Below are 13341 nucleotides of genomic sequence, written 5' to 3'. Positions count from 1 at the left end.
TTTAATTCAAAAATGTCATCTACCTTTGTGAGAATTCTGAATTGTTTATAATGATCTGCAATGTGGTAGATAAAGCTTCAGAATGCCTTTAATATTTGGAATGTAATGGCTTCATTTTCATTTATGTAATGGAGCTTTACACCATGCTGTTGTTCCTGGGCATGCAAGAGTGTCTGCACTGGATAGTGATTAATATCTGCATCTGGCTCAAGGCTGTGCTGTCAGAGTGGTGTAAATGCCACTAGTGTAAACGAGGCCTGATCCTTGTGTTTGTCCTGGATGAGAGGAAAATGGAAAGGAAAATCTATTTTACAGTCTGAGCTGCCTGGCAGCTGTGTTCAGGAAGGCATCATTCTTCTGGATCAAGTATCATTTTCCACAATTACAGGCATTTTGGTTTCAGTTTCAGATTTCAGTTTGTTGGGGCACTGTTTGCAGATTCTTGGTCACTGTTCCACACTTAAAGGTGGTGGATGGATAGCCACAGCCCAAACTTGGTATGCTGCAGATGCAGGGTATGATTCTGAGCAGCACAGAGCTCAACAAGGTCCACCAGATGAGAGGTCCCTGGGCTTTTGGTTGTTGCTGTAATAGCAAAGTTCTTGAATGTAGTACAAGGAATGGATGTTTATGACTTTCATGGAATCTTTTCTTTTTTACATCAATGTCAGAGTGGAGTTCAAGCGTCAGCTAGTGCAACTTAAACCATGACATTTGTACTCAGAAGTCAGAATGTGTTTGCTTCAGGAGGGAGAGTTGGTTGAGATGTAAGCAGGGCAAAAATATTTGATCTTGACTAAAATAGACAGTCACTATCACATCCACTGCTAATGCATTCCTAGCACGTTCCACCTGTGAAAACCTTAAGCTTTATGTACAAATAACCTAGAGGGAAAACTGATGATTGCCCCCATCACCAAAGAGGAGAAGTTTGGAGGATTTGCAAAGTTGGTGCTTTAATAGCTAGCTTGTAAGAAACCTTTTCTAGCCAGAATGATCTGGAAGACTTTTTTTTAATGCTGGCAGCGTTAGCACTTCCCACTAATGGTTACTTGTGCACCCTGGGCATATAACATGAGCCAAAAAAAGCTGTGCTGCAAGCAGCTCTGAGCCAGGCTTTTCTGACCCCAGCCTGAACATGCTGAAAAAGCCAAATTGCCCATGTTTTACCACTCTCCAGCAACCAGGGGGAAGAGGGCAGCAGCCACTTTGCTGTCTTAGTTGTGAGTAAGAAATGTTGAATGGTGTCTGTGGATACCAAATTACTCTGCCTTTCATGGATGGCAGCTAAGGGAGGTTGAAACATCTGAACTTTGGTGCAGTTTGTAGTGGAAAATTGTAAGTAGTGGGGCTGTCCATGCACTGTATTTTACCACAGGGTATTTTAATGAGCTATTTGCAATATTTGTAACCCATCCATAACATTTGCTAGTTTAACAGCTCCCAACGATCTCAGTTTCCCTTAAAATGCTCTTAGTTATTGCCTGCCCCTGTGCTGGTAAATTGAATGCTTCCAAGGAATGTCACTGTGTGCTGGAACTTGATTATCCAGAGCATTAAAATGTTGAAGTGATCCCTGCTGTGGTTTTGGTCTGTGCTAGCCAGCACACTCCCAAGGAGTTTGAGTGGAGCTGAGGAGACAGCACAGACCAGAGGGCATTACACATGGAGAGTGTTAACTGTATGCTGGTACAGACAGAGCTCCTGACAACAGCACCATCTTGGCTGCATAGCTGCACTGTGTGCTTAGTCCCCAGCCTGGTTCTGCAGTCCTGTGAGGATTCATGGCACCAAAAGATGCCACTAGAGAAAAGAGCAGTTGGTAACAAGGGCTGCTTCTATACCCCTTAAGTGGATTGCAGAGGGGTGCTTCTGGTCCAGAAACAGAGGATGGGAGTTAACATGCACAGTTCCTCATACAGGATGAGCCTTTTGGCATGGTCATAGGAGGGGGCATGTGCTAAGTATCTGAAGGAAAGCAAATGAACATGTCACAGGTGGGTTGATGTATGACTGGAGAAAAGTCTGTCTGGTTTGGTTATGAAAAGCATTTGCTGTGCACTTCAGTTAATTTACTGTCTGCACATATGCATAGTTTAATGATTCAGTTTCTTAAAACTAGAATTATTGTGCTAGAATGAAAACAGGAGAATGCCTCCATAATAAATAGGTCAGGAGGAGGGATGGTCTGAGCCATTAGCTGCCAATGTTTCAGCTCTAGCAAGCACAGAGCAAGAGATCTGAAAGCAGTTATGCTCTTGTTCTGTCTGGGTGCAAGCACTGCTCTCAAGGAAAATGCTGCTGCAGGTCCAGAAGATATTTCTTAGGCCTGAGGTCTTTGTAGACTGAAGTCTTGTGAAGTCTTGTTCCATTTCACTGTTTCTACTTTCATGAATAAACTAATGTTAAGGTGGTGGTCCTTGCACCAATCGTAGATTCACACTGCCGAGGGAAGGCTTGGGTGTCTGCTCAGGAATGGGTTAGTATATGAATGGATGCTCTGAGATCCTGCCCTAGTGGCAGGTCAGTTCTGCTGCCTGACACCTCTGAGAGTGCAAGCAAAGGTCAGAAAAAGGCAGGGCTAGCTTAGCAGCTATGGACAAATGAACTGATGGGGGTTAGCAGGCTGTCAGAGCTTTGAACTCTGCTGCTGTTTGTACTTGTGAAGGAAATAAACCAGCTTGCAGCAGAACTGACAACACGGAACTTTCTGTTAGGTTTTATCAGTTGGCTGAAACGTAGTCTGATGTGATTTAATTTATTTAACATGGTTTATTCAGGAAATCATTTGTATAATTGCAGGCTTTAAGATGTGGAGGCTAATTTGGCAGTAATGTGGATGTGATTGGGGTCAGTGTGATTCCTGCAGACAGCTTCATCTGTGATTCTTTTTGGTGGTTGTTACGCTGCTGTCCTCCAAATCTGAGAGCCACTTACACATTATGTTGATTGTGTATACACTGTTGGACAGTACTTTAACTGTTGTGCTCCCACACAACTGTATTTTTTTCTATATATGTGTATATATATATGTATAAAAAGCATTGCAGCATCTGTTGTGCTGTCGTGAAGCCTAATCATGAGCAACTATGCTGCCTATAAATGATTTTGCAGCTGTACTAGTGTTCAAATTGAGTCTGACAGTTTAGTTTGAAGACTCACATGGACAAAGCTGCCAAGAGAAAGCTACTTGGCATTTGAGGGAATTTCTTGATAGGGACAGTGCCATCGATCAGAGCAGAAAGTCCACGGTGCAGCAGGTTGTGTGCTGAAACATGGATTTGTCATGATATGGTAGGTGGGGAGGGAGAAAAGGAAAGGTGAGAAACCATCACAGCAGTGTTGCAACTAAGTCTTAACTAGACCATTTCCCTTTGAACTTTACTGCTAGATCCACATGGTTTTAGGCAAGCAGATGTTGTAGTTTGCCAAAAACTGCATGTTAACCCAGGCAAAATTGTGCTACTGAGCTGAAGATTTTATTAATGACCATTAATGACAGTTCTGGCACTGTGGTTAGGAGACAAATCTTAAGTAGCCCTGATTCTTCAACTGCTGCTTTGGGTTGCAGTCGAAAAGAGCACTGAGAAAACTGACCTTCAAGGATCAAGGTTAAGATGTGCCCCAGAGGTGTCATGGGGAGCATGATTTACTCTTCTTTGTTGTGTAAGGCTCATTATAGCACTTCAGAATAAAGGGTGGACTTCATTTTAAGCTGTAAAATTGAACATATATTTAAGATTGTCTAGCATGCATCATTTTAGACTGGCTTGTTTTGTCTGTAGTGCACCTCACAACTGATGCATCACATCTTGGTTTGTATGCAGGTACACTCGTTAAAAATTGCACTTGAAGGCGTGGAGAAGGAAAGGGACTTCTACTTTGGCAAATTAAGGGAGATTGAACTTCTCTGCCAGGAACATGGGGGAGAGAATAATGACCTTGTCAATCGGCTAATGGAAGTCCTTTATGCTTCAGATGATCATGTAAGTTCAAGCTTCATGCCTTTGTTTCAGACCAACCAGCTTAATTTTGTACACATTTACTGCAAGGTATTGGGTCATGTCCTATGTTTAGATCAGCAGAACTACAGCAGCTGGGATTTCCATGCTTCCTCCTCCAGAAGGAGTTTGCATTTGCAAACAATGTACTGAGCTTGGGGAAGGGACTCAGGTCCCTTTTTGCTGTTTTGGTGTAGCCTTTTGTGTTCTGGGTGTGCTGAAGTTGATCTGAAAGGGGAGGAGGTGTCACAATTTTAAACAGATTTCATGTGGTTCTGAGCCTTAGGGGTTTTGGTTGGTTGGGTATTGGGGGTTGGGGTGGGATTTTTTGTTTGGTTTTGGTTTGTGGGTTTTTTGGAAGGTTGGTTGTTTGGGGTTTGTGGTTTTATTTTGGGGGGTTGGTAGGTTTCGTCTTCTGCCTGTTTGCATAAATTCTTTTTACTCACATGGAAAATCATCATTTTAACATGTTGACAATCAGAAATTCTGAGAGATGCTGTTCAGTGTCTACAGCTGTGAACCTTCTCTAGCCCATGTGGCAGTGTTGTAATATGTAGGGAGCAGGTTGCCAAATACATAACCATATCTGCAGAGATAATGCTCCTCAGTGTTTTGTTTTGTTTTTTTTTTTACCCTGTTGCTATAGGGCAAAATTCTTTCTTGTGCAAAGCCAGTAATCCTCTATTACCAAAATTTCAGCAATGTATTGTCTACAAGATTAAGCAAGAATCTCATCTTAGCTCTGTAGACACTGAAACAAAGCAAGAAGCTGCAAGGGGTGCTGGTTAAATTCCTCAGAAACATTCAGGGATAATGATTCAGTGAGATTTAGCTGAACTACTCCCATTCATGTTAACTAAATCCCTGTATGTGCTGTAGTGATGACTTGACCCTTCAGTCTCCAGTGGATGATGGCTTTGGCTCCAGAGGGTAGAAGCATCAACTTCATCTCCCAGCAGCATGTTGGTACTGTGGGGCTGGCTTCTCTCTGTCCCCAGAAAGCTGCTGCAGCAGCAAGCAGCTGACTAAGTTTTTTATATCAGAAGTAGTGTCCAAGGAATTTGTAAGTCACATGTCTGTCTGAAGAGTAGTAGAGCTTAAATGAAAGTTAGGTGCAGGGAGGACACAAGCTTGCTGCTGACAAGGGGTCACTGCTCAGATGAGAAGTGACAGGGCAAAGAGGATTTGTTCCGCGGTGCGGGGGAGTGCTGGAGCAGGAGGAGGAAACCATTAATTTCACAGCAATAAACAACAAGACAAATTTGCCAGGTATGTGGTAACAGGCTTGAAAAAGATACATATATATAGTGGTCAGAGGAAATGTCTTCTGGATTCAAGATTTATTTACAAAGCAAAGCCAGAAAAATCCCTCTGCTCCCCATACCCCTACCACATCTGTCTATTGGCTTAAGCAGCAAGCGATTCCACGCTGAGGAATGCATTCCTTGCTTTTCTTCCTGCAGTTTTCCTTACTGGCAGAGCTCATTGCAAAATGTTTTACATCAGTCCACCTCCCAGTGTGTTATCTGCTGTCTCCCTCCAAGTCTTTCTCTGCTGAAAGCATCCATGCCTGTGCATGAACCTCATATGATGGCCTTGCCTTGAAGATGCGTTTGCAGTTGTAGTCTGGATATGTCACTGTGGCAGCAGAGTGCTGTGGTCCCCAAGATGTAGTATAGGCACCATACCCCATGCAATTTTTGGGTACCTTTTAGTGAGAGACTTGGATTTCCTCATCTTCCAGGGTGTATTTTCATCTCAGCTTAGCAGATGGACTGTAATTTGCTGAGGGAAAGATCTCAGTGCATTAGCACTAAGCCAAAGACCATGGTTCCCTTGCTGATGCAGATGCTGCCTACTCCTTGGTTTTGGACTGTGCTGTCTCATTGCCCTGCTTTGCTCTTCAGTTCTGACTTTTATCTCTCTCTAATGAATTTGTCCCAGGTTAAACTCTCTATCTCACAGCATTTTGCAGATTAATCCCTTGTTGACAGCAGCTTGGCTTTCCTAACCCCTAGAGGAGAGACAGCTCCAATGCCCAAGCCACAGGCAACTCCAACACTCCTAATTTCTTGCTAAAGAGTTCATGTAAATCCATTTCAGATTTTAATCTGTCTCAGGTATACAGAGGCAAGGTGGAAAAAAAGAAGCATTACATTAATTTTAAGGATTTGTGATATTTATAAATGATATTGTAGCCATGAGGCTTTCCTTCAGGAAGGGAAGGCACAGGAATGCAGCTCACATGTACTGCACAAGTGATCCTTGCCCAAAGCCTTGTGCTTGAATACAGTGCCTAAAAAATTTGTTTGCAGTCTGACCTCATAAAGGAGGCTGAGTCAATTTTTAGAGCAGGTGATAGCAAAAGTGTCATGTCCATTTAGTGATACAAGCCTCGAGTGAAGGTGGTGTGAAAACTCCAGCAGACAGGTTCAGAAATGCTTGGACAAACTGCACATGGGGAGGACATGAGGACATGAGCATCCAGCTGCTGAGCATCTTGCTGTCTAGCTGCTCAGAACGGTGAAGCAGCAGAAGAGCTAACACTCAGTCATGCTGCAAACTGCTTTCTCTGGGGCAATACCAGTACTGCATGTGCACTAATTAAAACCAAAGTAAATACATTTAATTGAAGTATTACAAGATGCTGCTGCTCTTGGGTTACAGCTCAGATTGGACTTCTGGGCATGCAAACGAGCACTTGAGGTGATGGAGAGTGCCATGAGGCAAGGTGGTGACATGAGAATCACAGAATGGTCTGGGTTGGAAGGGACCTTCAAAGGTCATCTAGTCCAATCTCCTCTGCAGTCAGCAAGGGGCATCCTCAACTAGATCAGGTTGCCTGGAGCCCTGTTGAGCCTCACCTTGAAATATCTCCAGGATATGAGGAATGCTTTCTGCTGAAGAATGTTTTGGGCTCTCTTTCTCCCTGCAGGAGAGCCACACAGAAGAGCATGAAGGTGAAGAGCAAGTCCATGAACAGCCCCAGCAGCAGGAGGAGTACTGACTCAGCCAAGCCTCTCTGACAATTTTCGTTTTGTGTGAGAACTTTCTTCTGGAGAATGGAACATGTGCGGCCTCAAACTTGAAATCAGTTCACTCCCAGCCTGCCATTAACATTTCTGTACCATAGTGAGTGCCAGCCAACCACTGCATTCTGTACCCATCCTTTGCCAAGATGCATTTGCAGACGTCTTCTTTCAGTGTATCTTCCCAAGAGGTTTGTAGGGCTACATCACCTACTGTACATCACTGCAACTTTACCACTTGGCTGCTTGAGATTTGTTCTGCTCTTTTAACAAAAAAAAAAAAAAAGATATTTATTTTTTTCTTCCTTTTTTTTTTGTCTTAAGTATGATACACTTGTAACTTGTTCTAACATATTTATATTGGCATTTTGTGTGGCAAGAAGTACCCTAGCACTAGCTGTGTCTCTCACTTTGTGGTGCTTTTGCTTTTCTCTTTTTTTTTTTTTTTTTTTCCCTAGTACATCTGTCCTGGGGCATAAATTTGGTTGAACAATTGGAATAAAGGGATCCAGTGGAAGTCATGCTCAAGCCATAATGATGAGGTGTCTCGTGGAGGAAAATGCTCATGTTGCTTCTGTTTATTCTTTTCCTGCCTTCCCAAAATGGAAGGCAGAGCATCTGTTTCACAAGGAGATGCTTAAATTCCTGTGTTAGCTTGTTAGAAAGCTGCATGGTATGTTTTTTTGGCTTATTTCTGGAAGAACAGACATCCACTTAAGTTTTATGAAAACCCTCCCAGTTTCCTGACTAGTCAATAGACGTTTCCCAGCTTTTCTTCCTTGCTGAAGAACAGTCCCAGCCTCCAGCTGCAGCTCTGCCTCCACAAAGCTCAGTGCTGATGGAGAGGTCTCCTTGACACAAGTGTAGCTGCAGGACATGATCTCTGCTGTCATGCTTGGCTTCCCACCCCTCAGAAAAGGGCAAAGTAGGCCAGCTCTTTCAGCTCTCCTCCTCCCCTCTGCTGCCCTGGCCATATGAATATGGAAGACAGAAAATATCCTCACTAGTTCAAGGCGTGGGGGAAAAGTCAGCACCAGCCCTGAAACCCCCCTGAACTCCCTTTGAGTGGGTGGAGGACACCTCACTGGTGTTGAGGCTGCTTATAAAGCACAGAGATGCAGTGAGGAGTCCTCCTGAGGAGAGCACACATCAGAGGGGTCCAGCTGACCGAGCGAGGGGCAGCTGTGTGCTTGGCTGGCTCCTCCAGTGGGGCTGGCAGAGTGCAGCGCCAGGTCTGCCCTGGAGATGTCTGCGGTGAGAGCTGCCCTGCCAGTGCAGTCCCATTGCCCTGTTCTACATGATGGTGTTTTATGAAGAGAGGTGTCTTGAAGCATTCCTTATCCTTCTCCTAAGACTGTGCATTGTACTCTCTGAATATTTAATGCTTGCTATTCTTGGTCTCCCACCTGATCTTCGCTCTGCATTGTTACACCGATTTAGCAGGTACGTGGAAGTGCCATCCCCATCGGCAGGCGCTGAAAAACTCCAAGCCTATCAAACAATTAAATCACCTTAGAACTTCCTAGGCTCCTAGAGCCTAAGTTGCCAGCTTACACTTCCATAGAAAGGTTTCCAGTTCATCAGCTGCCCATTGCTCTCACACACCTGCAGTTTTCTCTTCCTAATCCATCTTCTGCAGCTAAGTGGCTCTTGGTTAAATGTGAGATCCCTGCTGTCGTGTTGCACCACAGACAACATGTAAAATACTGTTAAGCACTATCTAGAACAGGTATTGCCAGTTCCTTGGCTGCTCCCCCTGCTCAGCAGAGGAGTTTCTGGAGCCTGTGGGCTGAAGGTTTCCCAGCCCTGCTTCCAGCATTGACCTCAAGTCCTACCCCGTGATGACAGTACTACAGCACCTGCAGGCCAACGCTTCCCTTTCCTGGTTTGATTGGTTACAAATAAAGTCTGGTTTATAAAAGTGTGGATATCCCATACCAAGGATTTCCAAGAATCACCACAAATGGGGGAATTGTCATTTTCATTGTATTTGTGTTTATTAGAACATATGTACCAATTACAATTGTCATTGTAATAAATGGTAGTTCTTCATAATACTGGTGAAGAGCAGTTACTAATTTTTTTCCAGACTCCAAGATGTCCTTTAACCTGTATGGGATTCCTGATGGGGGCAAGGAGTTTGGGATCAGGATAAGCCTCATTTCATCAGTACCAGTCTCTGCTTACTGCAGTTCATCCTTCTGCTAATACCTGAGCAGATGCATGGAGAGCACTTCAAGAGAAAACATTTTTTCTAAAGGTGCAAATGGTTGGGTTGCTGAGCTCCTCAGTGGGGGTTTCACAGCCAGGCTGTTGTGCCTTTCTCTTTTTTTCTCTTTGAAGCACATATTAAGAAAAAAAAAAAAGGAAAATAATTTTTAAAAAGTTAATAAAGCTGAACTTCATTTCCTGAGAATTCCTTATATCCCATTTCTGGTCTGAGGACCGTTGCTCTCACTGCTTGTATCAAGGGGGGAGTGACTGATGTAGGGGAGCTGGGGCAGTAAAAGTTACCTCGTGGGCACTAGGAATTTGGCTGTGCTGAGGGGAGAGTGATGCTCTGCAAGGGGAAAGAGTTGTCCTTCTCCATCCCCCCTCCCTTACCCCCTGTGAGTAACCCATTCTTCCGTTCTGGTTTTAATATGCATTTGTAATTACCTTTACTAAATAGCACACCGTAAAGCTTTGGTTATATATTAAATGTAAACTGAAAGGAATGTAAACATATGTATTGTTAATTATAAATAGCTAAGTAATGGCATAATAGATACAAACAAAAGGGGGGGGGGTAAAAAAAAGTCTTATTCAGCTGTATCAGTCATTTGACATTATCCACAGCCTGTCGCATGGTAGAGTAGAGTTTTGTCTGAACATGTGAATAACTTTGACTTGCCTTTTATCTTTTTACATATTTAATAAAAAAAATATATGTTAAAAATCTGTCCAGCTCTAGAGACTATTCAAAACACTCTAAAAGAATACTTTACTGCTTTTCAGTACCCTTTGTTGTTTCGTAGGGGAGCAAAAAGGAAAAAGGTAGGTGTTTTTATTTAAAAAACAAAACAAACAAAAAAAACAAATCACAGAATGTTAGGGGTTGGAAGGGACCTCGAAAGGTCATCCAGTCCAATCCCCCTGCCAGAGCAGGAACACCTAGGGCAGGTCACACAGGAACACAGCCAGGCAGGTTTTGCATGTCTCCAGAGAAGGACACTCCACAACCTCCTGGGCAACCTGCTCCAGTGCTCCGTCACCCTCACCATGAAGACATTTGTCCTTATGTTCACATGGAACCTCCTCTGCTCCAGCTTGCAACCTTTGGCCCATGTCCTATCACTGGACATCACTGAGCAGAGCCTGGCTCCATCCTCCCAACACTGCCCTTCACATCTTTATAAACATGAATGAGGTCACCCCTCAGTTCCACGTGTCTAGGTGTTTATGTTTTTCCCCAAGAGCTCAGCGACTACATCTCTTTCCAAAATGAAGCAAGCAAATGCAGATGTGTATCTGCATGTAAGCAGAGCATTCTGCTTTATGATAAATGCTTCCCCACTTCAAAGAACTAAATCTCTTCTATCTCAGTTTGGATACAGCAAAACTTGCAGCAGCTGGGAGGTGAAGAATGTGCTAAAGTGAGAGCACTGAAGCTTGCAATGGCCATGTATTCAGAGAAGGATCTTCAGGGTAGTACTTAAAAGCTACCTACATTTTAGATTAAAATGCTAGGTCCTTGGAAGGGCAAAATTTCACTGTAGTTCTCACAGCTCTGATCTTCTGCAGTGCCAGCAATGTTGCTGCTCGATCTCCAGGGCTTTGAGCCTTGCATCAAGACCTCTTTCTGCCATGAGTTGAAGCTGTCTGGTTGTGTGCCACCACCACCATGAGGTCAGCCTGGGCTCTCCTGCTGCCTCCAGGTAGTATCCCTGGGGCTGAGGCTCAGCCACTGCCCAGCCCCACTCAGAAGGTTTCTGGCAGAGGAGGGGAGGATAAAGCAGGGACCAGAGGATCTCATTTCCAATCCAGGTGCTCAAACGTGGGAGAGCAGACCTAGGTAAGCTGCTTTTCCTAAGCCATGGGGGGAGGCATGTCCTTGGGCTACTGTGGGTGTTCAAAAGTTGAAAATTTTTCTGCTGTAATGTTGTGACCAAAACCCACTGTGCTGGACTTTTAGGTCATCTCCATACAGCTCTCTGACTTGGTAAAATAGCTCCTGTGACCACCCCACCCTATGAAGAAAGCATTTTTATTTGTATTTACTGAGCCAGTTACCAAGATGGCTTCATAATTCAATGCAGATGCTGTGCACTGCATCATCTGGTTTTATATTTGTCTTTGTAGAGATTGTAGTGAGAGGCTGCTTTTAAAAAAGGGAAAAGAAAGTTACCTGCCCTCTTTCCATACAGAAAGCTGCATGAGAAAGCTGGCAGGAGCTTCCTTTCCTTTCCAAGTGGTACTGCATTTCTCTTTAGAAAGGTACAAGCTCAGGCAGGTTGTGGATGTTCAAGTTTTCTAACTTCATTTAATGAAATATTCGAAAATACTCCATTACAGTGCATCAATTCCTGCCACTTCTGTTTCCAGCTCTGATCTTCTGCAGCTTCTTGTTTCCAGCTCTTTCATAATTGCAAGACAAAAGGAAAAGGGAAGTCTGTCCAGAGTTCTTCCAGTGCCACCATGTTCAACCCAGAGGTATTTTTGGTTGTTGTATTCTAACTCTTCTCAGCAGGGCTACCTCCAGATGCTTTTGATGGGCAGGTTAAGTAAGACCTACTGAAATAGGTGAGACTCTTGTGGCAGTGTATCTAGTTTCAGATGTAGTATTTAACTGCAGCAACCAGATTGCTGGGTGCATCAGACTCGTTCCCCTTCAAACACTGCCTTTTTTTGGCAACCCTCAGTTAAGAAACAGCTGTCAGCCTTACTCCAAAAAAGAGACCTCAAGCAGTTAGGGTGCACAGACCTGGTGTTCCACTGGCATCATGCAGGGCAGGGAAGAAGGCTGGAAGATGTCTCTTGTTGCTCCAGCCTTAGAGCTGGACCACGGCAGGGCTGGAGGGTGTGGGAGCCTCCTTTCCCTGCCTGAGTCTGCAGGGCTCAGCAAGTCTTCAAACCAGCACTAACAGGCTGCTCTGGGTCCTCTGCCTAACACAAGCCTGAAGCTGCTTCAAGTAGGACACTTGCCTTTGGACTGGGACCTCCCAAAGCTCAACCCTACTCATGTGGTAGGTCAGCAACTGTAACAGGTGGAAGCAAATGGAAGATGCTGACCAAGGTATGACTGGTTAGTGCTCAGCTGCAAATACTAATAGGAGCTACTGCTACAAGGGTATGTTAACTGAGGGGGAAAAAATGATCAGGCCAGTGATAAAGCTGGAGAAATAGTCTAGGAACTGAAAAAAAAAAAAAAAAGGAACTTAAGGCTCAGCAGCTCAACAACTATGCTTCTGCTCTGCTTGTGGCAAGTGAGAGAGTTAGCTAGCAGGCCATCAGTCACATCCCCTGCAAGAAATGCAACCTAATGCTCACCTTGGGGAAAGTGGACAGATTGGTTTGTTAGTGCTTCAAGGCCACAAAGTCCCTCTGGCTAGGGCAGTGTGTGAAAAGAGATGAAACTCAAATTCCTGCTCCTTCCTCCCAGGCACACAGGAAGCTGACATCCGTTCTAGATGAAGTGAGCAGTTTACAGCTGCATGCAAATGTGTGAGGGTTAAAAGAAAGCTTCTCTTGTCTCTTTTTGGTCAGTATCTAAAAACCACAAGAATTTGTTTTGAGCACACAGGCAAATAATGATTTGTTTAGCATTCTGTACTCCTAGATGAGGTTTCACTAACTATTGCAGTGAAATATGAGAATCTTCAAAGGTCTGCTTGGCCACATTTACTCTCAGCTGGTTACCTTTGTAGAGTATGTTGCTTATTGCTACTGAAATATCAGCTCTGTGCTTGTTACTGCCTAGAAAACAAGTGCAAAGGGCAGTTGCTGCTGCAGGGAGGCTGCATTTCTGACAGATACAGGCCAGCTCTGAGTACTGGGGGAAGGTGGGGGGAAATTCCTGTGTTTCAAACCCACTTGACTGTGTCCACAGCTTTCTGAGCTCATTCTCTTTTCTTCACACATCCATCTGAGGTGAGGAAAACACTGAATGTGTGTAAGCCCTTCAGGAGGTTGTATGGGTTGTGAGAAAATAAATATGGGAAATGATGCAGGTACAGATGTCTGAGTGGGAAGGACATAAAGGGAGGGTTTGCATTGCCAGAGTCACACTGGTGAGCAGGCTGGGCAAAGGCAGTGCTGGTTATAAACCATCA

At 44.2% G+C, this 13341-nt stretch overlaps 1 protein-coding gene across 2 annotated transcripts in view; it reads left to right on the top strand.

Annotated features, from left to right (window-relative positions):
- Window positions 1-7286, top strand: part of MAPRE2 (microtubule associated protein RP/EB family member 2) — a 51881-nt gene extending 44595 nt beyond the window's left edge. For both annotated transcript variants that reach the window (XM_054394638.1, XM_054394639.1), the window contains 2 exons: window positions 3828-3986; window positions 6937-7286. In XM_054394638.1, the coding sequence (XP_054250613.1) occupies window positions 3828-3986; window positions 6937-7008 (231 nt within the window). In that variant the 3' untranslated portion in view covers window positions 7009-7286. The remainder of the gene's footprint in view (window positions 1-3827; window positions 3987-6936) is intronic.
- Window positions 7287-13341: the final 6055 nt, after the last annotated feature.

This window comes from Indicator indicator, chromosome 31, assembly GCF_027791375.1.
Source record: "Indicator indicator isolate 239-I01 chromosome 31, UM_Iind_1.1, whole genome shotgun sequence".
NCBI lineage: Eukaryota > Metazoa > Chordata > Aves > Piciformes > Indicatoridae > Indicator > Indicator indicator.
The sequence above is the reverse complement of the archived record's forward strand: the minus strand, read 5'-3'. Positions and strand labels throughout refer to the sequence as shown.